Source organism: Populus trichocarpa, chromosome 14 (assembly GCF_000002775.5).
Source record: "Populus trichocarpa isolate Nisqually-1 chromosome 14, P.trichocarpa_v4.1, whole genome shotgun sequence".
Taxonomy (NCBI): Eukaryota; Viridiplantae; Streptophyta; class Magnoliopsida; order Malpighiales; family Salicaceae; genus Populus; species Populus trichocarpa.
Window position 1 is genome coordinate 7,593,845 of NC_037298.2, and position 10,537 is coordinate 7,604,381.

At 36.7% G+C, this 10,537-nt stretch overlaps 2 protein-coding genes across 2 annotated transcripts; both read left to right on the forward strand.

Moving 5' to 3' along the window:
• Window positions 1-1,018: 1,018 nt before the first annotated feature.
• Window positions 1,019-4,515, forward strand: LOC7495177 (L-cysteine desulfhydrase). Its single transcript, XM_002320222.4, has 2 exons — window positions 1,019-2,621; window positions 4,053-4,515. Exon 1 carries the CDS (start codon window positions 1,256-1,258, stop codon window positions 2,615-2,617), a length of 1,362 nt encoding a protein of 453 aa, XP_002320258.1. The 5' UTR covers window positions 1,019-1,255; the 3' UTR covers window positions 2,618-2,621; window positions 4,053-4,515.
• A 1,156-nt stretch (window positions 4,516-5,671) lies between these two features.
• On the forward strand, window positions 5,672-8,576 carry LOC7455391 (uncharacterized). Its single transcript, XM_002320223.4, has 7 exons — window positions 5,672-6,422; window positions 6,525-6,599; window positions 6,703-6,760; window positions 6,881-6,936; window positions 7,140-7,202; window positions 7,735-7,803; window positions 8,281-8,576. Exons 1-7 carry the CDS (start codon window positions 6,366-6,368, stop codon window positions 8,518-8,520), a joined length of 618 nt encoding a protein of 205 aa, XP_002320259.1. The 5' UTR covers window positions 5,672-6,365; the 3' UTR covers window positions 8,521-8,576.
• The last annotated feature ends 1,961 nt before the right edge of the window (window positions 8,577-10,537 follow it).

Sequence of the window (10,537 nt, forward strand, 5' to 3'; positions counted from 1 at the left end):
CAAAACATTTTTAAAAAGGGTTGTTTTAAAAAAGTTTATCTACATTGCCTTGATAGGTCAACATAACCCGATCAACAAAAAGATGACAAGATATACATACGCGAGTTAGTAAATCATGATCACTCATCTAGCTTCTTCTTTTTTTATTCTTCTTATTTTTGTATCCCCCCTAAAAAACAAACAAAATAGAGAACACGTCACCTATAGTGATATAAGATTCACTATTTTGTTCGCATGCTTGTGTAGATTCACTATTTTTTATGCCTTGAAGGTTTAACCTTAACTAAATTGACCTAAAAAACTCACTTTCAATGAAAATTTAACCTTAAAACTCCTAAAAAATCCCTACATGCCTCAACAAAACCAATTTATAGTCTTAAATAAACTTTTACTCTATGATTAAATAAAAACTAAATTGAATAATTTTTTTTGCAAGCTTCAATTGTTTTTTATAAGATAATGAATAAAAAACACTTAAATTAAACTTCTCTTACCAAACAAAACTTATCAATGTTAAGATTGATTTTCTTAAAAAATAAAAAATAATAATTTTAAAGGCTATAATTCATAAAAAAACACGTCTTAAACCGTATTAAAAAAAAACTCGCATTTTTGTTTTTCAATCTTCATAATTTTATTTTTTCTTTGCAAGAAATAAAAATGATATTTATTTGTAAAAATCAACTACTAATCAAATATCAAGAAATGTTTTTAAAATTACAATAACTCTATTAAAAATAAATCAAAATATATTATCAAATTAAAACTTTAACAAATACCACGTATAAGGAAAAAGAAAAAAAAGGAAAAAGAAGACGAAGCTTATTGAAATCCATAGCGATTTCACTGACAATGGACAGTGAAGTTACCACATAAACTAGTTTGTGTCTTAATTAATTAATGAGTCGCACGTGCTATCATCGCCATCATGTGGGTCCCTTAATCACGTGATCGTATCTCTTCGATAAACAGCATTAAGCTTTCACCGGTCCACAAGATGCCGAAACAAACATTCTAAATAATTATCTCCAGAACAGAGAGTAAAACAGTATCGTAAAAAAAGAGAGAAAGAAACGCCGTCGTCCTCCCCCTTATCCCTGAAATGTAATCTAACCAAACATAACCCTCGAGAAACAGTACCTCACTGCACCGAGCTCTCTCTTTCGATAAAATAAAATCCCTAGATTTTCTTCTATTTCTTTCGGTTACTATGCCTTCCTTCTCTCAAAACCCCTAATAAAAAAAATAAAAATAAATGGAAGGAGCCAAAGACCCTCGAAACGGCGGCGATTCGTCGCCAAAGCAGGTCTCCAAAAAACCTCGCACCAGTGGCCACATAACAGAACAGGAAATCCACGAAGAATTCTCTCACCATAATCTTAACGTAGCCAGAATTAACAACGGTAGCTTCGGTAGCTGCCCCGGATCTGTACTCGCTGCTCAAAAAAACTGGCAGCTTCAGTTCCTTCAACAACCCGACGACTTCTACTTCAATACTCTCCGAAAAGGAATTCTCCACTCACGTACTGTCATAAAAAACCTCATCAACGCTGATGATGTCGATGAAATCTCCCTCGTCGATAACGCCACCACTGCGGCCGCCATCGTCCTTCAACAAATTGGCCGTGCCTTCGCTGAAGGTAAGTTTGCTAAAAACGATACCGTTTTAATGCTCCACTGTGCTTACGAAGCGGTTAAGAAATCCATTCAAGCTTACGTCACGCGTGCCGGGGGTTCTGTTATTGAGGTTCAGTTACCGTTTCCGGTTAATTCGAATGAGGAGATAATTGCGGAGTTTAAGAGAGGATTAGGAAAAGGCAAAGCTAACGGTAGAAAGATTAGGTTAGCGATAATTGATCATATAACGGCGATGCCGTGTGTTGTTATTCCGGTTAAGGAGTTGGTTAAAATTTGTAGAGAAGAAGGCGTGGAGCAGGTTTTTGTTGATGCAGCTCATGCTATTGGCAGTGTTGATATAAATGTTAAAGAAATCGGGGCTGATTTTTACGTTAGTAATCTGCACAAGTGGTTTTTTTGTCCGCCATCAGTTTCATTTCTGTATTGCAAGAAAGCGAGTTTGGAATTTGATGTGCATCATCCGGTTGTTTCACATGAGTACGGAAATGGATTGCCGATTGAGAGTGCCTGGGTTGGGACTAGGGATTATAGCTCGCAATTAGTGGTGCCGGCGGCTTTGGAGTTTGTTAATCGGTTTGAGGATGGAATTCATGGGATAATGAAGAGGAACCATGAGGAGGTTGTTAAGATGGGGAAAATGTTGGCGGAATCATGGAGGACAAATCTTGGTTCTCCGCCGGAGATGTGTGCAGGAATGATCATGGTTGGTTTGCCTTCAAGATTGAGTGTTTCAAGTGAAGATGATGCTTCGAGGTTAAGGTCGCACTTGCGTGACTGTCATGGGGTTGAGGTTCCAATACACTATCAGGGTTTAAGAGATGGTGAGGAGGGGGTGAAAGATAAGGATGGTGTTATAACAGCATATGCAAGGATTTCTCATCAGATTTATAACAAGTTTGAGGATTATTGCAGGTTTAGGGATGCTGTAAATCATCTTGCTGAGAATCGACAGATTCGCAGAACTATTTCTCCAGAGTGAGAAGGTATGTCTTCTTCACAATAATGAAGTATGCTGTTTGTACTCATAACGTGTAATTTCTGTATATTTGCTGTTCGTGACCATTCTTTATGTTACATTTTAGCACAAGGGACACTTGGACCAGTTAAATTAATAATAGCTGTATTGCCTCCTCATAGTTTCTTTAAAACAATGTCTATGAGAAATAAAAATTGAATATAGTATTGATAATTTTGTTTCAGAAAAAAGAAAAAAAATCTTGTTGCAGTTCAATGTATTATCCTGGACCAGTTCTGTTTTGTCTATTCTACTGATTTGCTTTCTTATGCATAATAAGCCTTGTATGTGGTCTTTTATTAGTTCTCGTGACCTAAGAACACCTTGATACTTGTTTTGCTTCTAGCACTTGTCCATTTGAATGCTGTGATTTGCTATGGACTTTAGAATCTCATGAAATGACTTCTAACAGTTGTTTGATTTATTTACTCGATATCTCTGCTGGAGCAGAAGATGAACCCGAAACCACAAAATTCCTTGAATAATTTTTTTTTCTCAGTTCAAGTTTCAGAATGCATGAGCTTGGCATTATGTTGAGTTTAGTTTCTTGCCCTTGCTGATGGATGAATTTGAAACAGCACTTGACATGTTTTTAAGGAAAATCAATATAAAAACCATCAGAGTTCTATTATATATATATATATATATATATATATATATATATAAACGTTAGAGTGGTTGGGCAGCGAGAACCAAGTCCATGAAAAAATAGAAGCTAATTTAGAAAGGAATGACTCAGTAATTACGTGACATGTTTCCATTTATGTCTGTGGCTGAAGAATAGCTTGGGAAAAGGTCTAGTAGATATAATAAGTGAATGGTGATCACACAGATCTTGCTGTGAATTTTGCTGTGAATGGTCTATCAGACGATGGGATGCATCTGCAGAGAGAGAGATTAAGCCTTGGGGTATAAGGTGTATCTGGAGAGTGACATCTCAAGTATTATTTAAAACTGGGATGTTCTAGGAAAAGGTTGTCTCATGCTGTGCGCGCATTCAGACCAGGAGGTTTCCACTCTTGCTCTAAATTTTAGGGCTAAGTGTATTTTATTTTTTGAATTTCTTGTTCTTTCTCAACTACTCTTATTTATTTCTTCTTAACACTCCTTTTTGGTGCTTCCCCAGTATACTTCCTGTGTAGATGGAGTACCTTCTATTTGTTTTTAGCCTCCCTGCGTCCTTCTTGGACTAGGAATACTTATTGATCCTAGTTCTGAATTTATGTGTAGATTAATTTAGATTTGGATATTTGATTTCTAGACTCTTTCCATGCGGTTCATTTTCAGATATTGGGAGGAATGTCTTGAGTTAAAGACCTTTCTTATACACTAACATATTTATCTTGATGCGAAACTCAGAAGTGTCTTTCTTTAATTCGACTGTGTTGTTTTTTGGCAGTTGGTGGTGAACATTGGAGCCGCCTTGATCAAATAAATTTGTGTCTCCCCTGGTTTATCGTAGATGGCCCAATATCAAACCAGTAAAATTTGGAAGACACCACGTAGAAGATTAGTGTGTCTGCTCATTGAAGCCACAGGAGTTATCTAGAATTTCTCGACTGAGCTGCTACTTTATGGCTCCTTGTATCTACAACTGTAGATATGGCAATAATTTCATGAATGTCAGCAATTCACTCAGCAAGTTTTCTGCCTTCAGCTGAATTTAGCTCTACTTTCCCGTTTTCCTGCAAGCTCAGTCGTGACATCCCGTGTTGCTTCATGTATAATTGCAGGTGCGTGGTTAATGTTACTAAAATCACGCAAGCCTCGTTAAAGCAGCATTCTTCTTTTTTTTTTGCACCCATTTGTGTTGGACTGAGGATATGCACTTCCAGTATGAATAACATAGATTGCACGGACCATCTCAACTTCCACTACTAAATCTTTTGAAAGAGGTGCTTGATTGCAACCTAGAATCCAGATATGACCTTCCAGTATTGGTTTGTGGACGCAAATTTCAAGATTTTGCCTGCCGGATGCACCCGCAGATGGCCATCCCACTGATAAATGGCCAGAAACCAAGTAACTGGCACAGCATAACCACAATCCCAATCCTGAAACTCATTGCTGTTGTATTTAGCAGAAGATTAACTTGCAGACAAGCAAAAGGGAAATAAAAAAAATCGTGAACTCATGAAGCAGTCTGATTCTCCTTTTAAACGTTAAAGTGCAAATCATCGTCATTTATCAGATTGTGTAACCTATGAAGGCCTCCTTGGTTTTCTTCTTCTTCTTCTTCTTCTTCTTCTGTCCTTCTAACTAGAAACTGTGCCAATAGTCAGCATCACGATTGCAATTGACGTGACGCGAAAATGAACTGCTCAAATTAATTACAAGGAAAAAGGTAAAATATATCTCCTCACGAAGGCGCCATCAGATATGCATGATTCCTGTCTTTCCCATTGCCCAGAAGTTGAGTAACAATGACTCCCACATCTCCCAAACCAACTCCAATGCATAGAGGATAAAGTGGAGGATGCACAGAAATCTCCATTCTCATGTCTTCAGCTTCACTAGGACAATCGGATACCTTGACATTAGGACCATTCTAGCACTTCCCCATGCACTTGCACCCTACAGCAGTACCCCCCATTCCGACCTTCCTTTCAAATTCTTCCAGCAGAGCAGATGCTCCCGATTCCCTCCGCTTGCCGCCCATGCATATCTCAACCTTCCTGCCAGATGCTCCGACGCTAGTGCCATCGCTCTTATTACCACTACGAAAAACTCAATTGCTACTCTCATTGTAAGGTCCAAATTACAGGAAGCTTCCCTGAGATTTCGAGGGACTTGAATCATTAGCCCCTAATACTATCTCCGTGCGCTGGTCTTCTTGAGTAGCTGCTTCTTCAATTACGTACGCTGATTCAATCTCTATAAACTGGTTCAAATCATTGCTTCTCAATTGTTTCATGGACAAGACCTCTTCACAATCACCGTCACTTGACTCAGATGAAGGTGAATGATAAGAACATGAATGGCTTGCTAAAATCATTACACTGATAAGAACACAAAGAAAAGAAGACTTCTCCCGCGTACTCACCGATATCATCATCTCCTCAACTTCACCAATCACACTAGAGCTACCCTCTTTACCAAGACGGTATGGGAAAAAATGGGCAAGTCCCTGCACAATCTTTTCATCTACTCGAGCTTCTTTTTCTCTGTTTTTATCTCTTTGTTCTTCTCTTTCTTTCCGCCACACCTGGCTGAAGATACATGTAGTATTTTATATGCCCATAGCTAGAAAATCCACTGCTCAAAATACCATTGTGACTTTTTACTCTAGATGAAACCCTAGGATTCCCAGTGCCCAGATCACAGGGAGGCAACTTCAAACGGTGAGAAATCAAAATCTAACAATTTCTTTAAAATTCATAATCCATTCAAGTTGTGGTTCACTGAATAATTCAGAACTTGAAGATCATGAACGTGTGGTTCGACTCTATTGCCACCCGGCAAGACATATTGGGCCTCGTGGGCCCAATAAGTCAAAGAAAACAGTAGACGTGTCCATAGAATAGTAATGAAGGCGCATCCATAACTATGGTGCTCAGTCGCACGACATAGAACCTTCTCTCTCCTAGCCTAGGTCCTGCTCTCTAGCGCTGATGAGACACTTTATGTTTTTTCATCAAGTTCTGGAGAGGGAAAAACAAACATAGAATTGGAATCTGTTAGGATTTGACAGTTAGTTGAAAAATCAAACAAGATGGAAGAGGAATTACGGCTTCCAGTAAGGTTGATGAATTTCGTATCCGAGGAACAGGTAATTGTTTTGCCTGATTAATAATTACCTACCTCTTAAAACCCTAATTTTATTTCTTTCGTTCTTGAAATTCTTGACAAATTGGATGACTGTAAATGACAGTTGGATGAAGCAAAGAAATCAAGGGGTGAGCGAGTTGAGGATGGTACTGCCCAGAGAGACAGGCCCCTCTTCGAGGTCTCTTTCATCTTTCCTTTCCCTTTTACTTTATGCTAATTACTGTAATGATTTAGAACCATACTGCAGTATCATGTCATTTTTATATATTTTTTAAATGTAGATTTTAAAGGAGAATAAGGACAAGAAGGATGCTGAATTTAATGAACGACTCAAGCATAGTGAGTTCCTCCGGGTTTTCTTCTAGATTAATTGTTATTTCGTGTCTTGGGGTTTTTCTTCTCGAACCCATTTGTAATAAGGAAGAATGGAGGAGCTTTAATGACTTGGTTTTGTTTCAGGACCACCGAAAGCTTTGGATGAAGATGAGACTGAGTTTCTTGATAATTTAGAAATGGTGAGACTATGCTTTAAGACCCATTGAGCTCTTTTGAAAATGTCTGTTACATAGAAAGAGTTTGGATCACAAGTTAATTTTTGGTTTGACTGTCGAGACATTGTGATCATAGTTTTTATTTGTTAACTAATTTTTCAAGAGTTCTTATTGATGCCTTTTCCCTTTTCCTTTTTCTCTTTTTAATATGTTTATTGTGCAAGCAGTCAAAGAAGGAATATGAGCAGCAGATAGCAGATGAGGAAGCCCGACAGCTTCGGAGTTTCCAAGTAATTTGTTGACTAACTTTATGCGCTTCTTGAGGTGCTACATGTGCTTTGCCTTGAGTTCATGCTGAGGATTCTGAATTTGATGATCGGCATTGTCATGGTGTTGTAATATTATATATTAAAAACTCGTGGTGATTGAACTTCCTTTTCATTTCATTACAAAAAATAAGCCTATTGAACAATGTTTTCTTCATGGGAAATTAGAATGCATTCTTGGAGATTCATCTCCTCTTTTGTGATCTTTAAGTGTCTGAGCTATTGGGAATCGGGAAAAAGTGATTATATGCTATGTTTTTGTTACCATATGCATGCATTGGAGTAGTCCCACGTTGCTTCTCTTCCAATTTCCAAAACAAGAAAGAAACGTTTGTGAGGGGCTTACAAATTCTTGTACCAGCAGACCAATGTAGCCTTGTAATTTTGCATGAACTTATTCAGAACTCCTTTTCCCTTTCTGAATGGCATGCTCAGAACTTTTGATCTTTCTTATTCAGTATATCTGTCATCCCAGTTGTTATTGTTTCGCTTTCAGGCAGCAGTTGCAGCTCAGTCATTCAGTGTGGATGATTTGAAGGAAACACCACTTGTTCCTCCAGTCCCGGTTAGTTTTCTATTTCTATCAAACTATTTGGAATGTTTCACTTGACAATATATATGTGCATGCACAAGTGTCTGACCTACAAATTGCCAGAACTGCTGCATTGATGATTGACATTGTAGAATTGTAGCGTCAACATTTATTGCTTTCAAGAGTTTTTGATGCTTGAATTTTTTAATGCAAAATGATTCTGATTTCTAATATTTAGACATCACCAGTTCTACCAAGGAATAATAGACATCGTGAGCCTTAAAAATGAATTGTAATAGCTCATATAAAAAATTGAATTTAAATTATGAAGATGGTATTGTCACGATGCACAATAACTTGAGCACTCTACTCGTTCCAATATGATAAAAAGATAAGTTCTAATAATTATGGAGCATGTTTATAGTCAGTCTGGTTGAAAATTCTGGTTCAAGCCAGAATCGCCTTACAGCTGTTATTGTTGCTTATAAATGCAACTTATTCTGTGCGCAGGAGCAAAAATCAATTGGGAGGAAGAATCCACCTGCTCGCCCATTAAGTATGATTATCAAAGTCAAACCTCAGGCGAAGAAAGCGAAGATGGACCTGGGAAATGTCGAAGAACATTTAGAGATAGGGAAAACTCCCGATTTTAATATGGAAAAATCTTCAGACACGGTGAAAGTACCTAGCAATGATGTTGCTAAAACTGGCCTTGTTTCATACAGTGATGAAAGTGAAGATGATGATTAGTAGTTTTTGCTAAAGATACCTTGGATATTTATTATCACTTGATTGAATTTCGTTTACTGCGTTCCATTTTCTTGCATACATGCATAGGGGAAGCAGATGGCAAGGGGGGTGTGTGTGTCCTTGGGGCGTTGTTTCTTTCTTAAAAACACGGAAACTCTTCAGTGAAGAAAATGATCTATAATTCTTGCGGAATAACCTTTTGGTTGGGCTGTAAACATGCTGGACATGCTATGCTACAGTCAGCCGAAAAGGAACTGCAGTGGGCTTGAATAGTAAATGTTTTCAGTCGAGCTTGGACTTCGTGAATATGCGCTATAGTCCTAGAAAATATTGTGAAAATAATCAGGGAAATAACCCATTTTAACTTTATCTCCCTCTCAATATCTCTTTCCATTTGAAAATTCAGGATTTGAATTGATGTTATTTCATTGATTCCTCAATTTAAATTGTATTAATTTATCCTAAAAATTTTATTTCAATTTCTATTTAGTTACTCATCATTTATGAGAATCCCATTAAGTATTCATGGCTGAAATAGTTAAAACATCCAACTCATAAATGGAGAATTCACAGCTTTACAACTCATAATTAGAGAATTCATAGGATGAGATGCATGCTAATGGAACCTCCGATAAATCTATTGGAATTGGCTTTGTAACAATACAATCTCATCTTCCATACATAACAAATTGTTACACTATATTCATATTATAACATATGAACAATAAAAACTAATATTTTTATTGAGAAAGAACTTACAGGGGAGAAAATAGATTTATGGATGGCACTTGTAAGAATGGATGATTCTACGAAATCTTCAACGTTCGTCGTGGTTTTTCTTCTCACTTTGTATCTGGTAGGGACTAGGGAGTGAAGGGCTGCTGGAAAGAAATGATTTTTTCTGGCCATGGAAGGAACCTTGATCCCATCGTGAACGTTGACAATCAAACACAGCAACGGTCAAACGCAAATGCTAAGCCAGTGTTCAAAGAAATTTAAAAACTGGATGCTTTTGACAAGTGTTTAGAGAAATGATCACGGAAAAGCTGCAGTCAAGAACAAAGTTGGGGAGCTAACTTGAAAGGATATCCGCCGCCTGCTTTTACTCCCTCGCGCCGCATCAATTTTTCAAACTATGAGTGGAAGAAACCGCACCAGGCTCATTAATTAAAAACCCGTGTATTTTGAACTATTATTTTTCCTTTTGCGTCGGGACGGATTTAATTCTTTTTACAATGCTAAAGAATTTTTTTTATTACTGCATTTAAATATAAATCCAATAAAAAAAACATAAAAAGATGGAGCTCGCGCTAATAGAAAAAAGTGCTAAACATCCGCGTGGCCGACTTTTGTTGTTTTTTTTAAAAAAAACAAGTTATTTGTTTTTTTTTAAATAAAAAAATAAATATTTAATGACACGTTGTACGCTTGTCTAGATTTCAATCACTCAAATATAATTGGAAAATCAAGCTTTGATTTTTTCTTTGGCTCAAAAATCCATTTCAAGCTATTTTGAACTAAAAACTCCTAATAAAAATTCTTAACATCTCAATAAACTAATTTTATCAAGTGAAAAAGACCTTTAAATTGATTTAAAAAACACAAAATCAACCCAATAAAATATCTTTCTTAACCCCAATCAACTTTTTTCATCAAGATGAGAGCTAAATAACTTCTCAATGAAACTTTTTTTATTGAACAAAACAATCAATACCAAATTTAACATGTTTTCTAGTAACTTTCTCCCGCTCTTCCGAACCACGGATCAAAAAATAAACATGATACAATTATGAACCAAAAATAAAATTATAGAAACTAAAGAGACTAAAAGAAAAATAAGGGGATTGAAATGAAATTTTTTGTGTGAATTTCAAAGCAACCATGCATGTTTTCCACGTTCTACACTTTGATTCCCATTTTTAATGATTTGCTTTACAGAATAAATTATAAGAAATTAGCGATTAATTCAGCCACAAAAGGATAATCAATGACTAAAATGAAAATAAAAAAAGCACCG

Bases quoted from the DNA above. Each gene is read 5' to 3' on its own strand.
- LOC7455391 (XM_002320223.4), top strand. From the start codon at position 6,366: ATGGAAGAGGAATTACGGCTTCCAGTAAGGTTGATGAATTTCGTATCC. The intron at 6,423-6,524 runs GTAATTGTTTTG...TGTAAATGACAG, and splicing joins ATTTCGTATCCGAGGAACAG to TTGGATGAAGCAAAGAAATC. The intron at 7,804-8,280 runs GTTAGTTTTCTA...TTCTGTGCGCAG, and splicing joins CACTTGTTCCTCCAGTCCCG to GAGCAAAAATCAATTGGGAG.
- LOC7495177 (XM_002320222.4), top strand. From the start codon at position 1,256: ATGGAAGGAGCCAAAGACCCTCGAAACGGCGGCGATTCGTCGCCAAAG.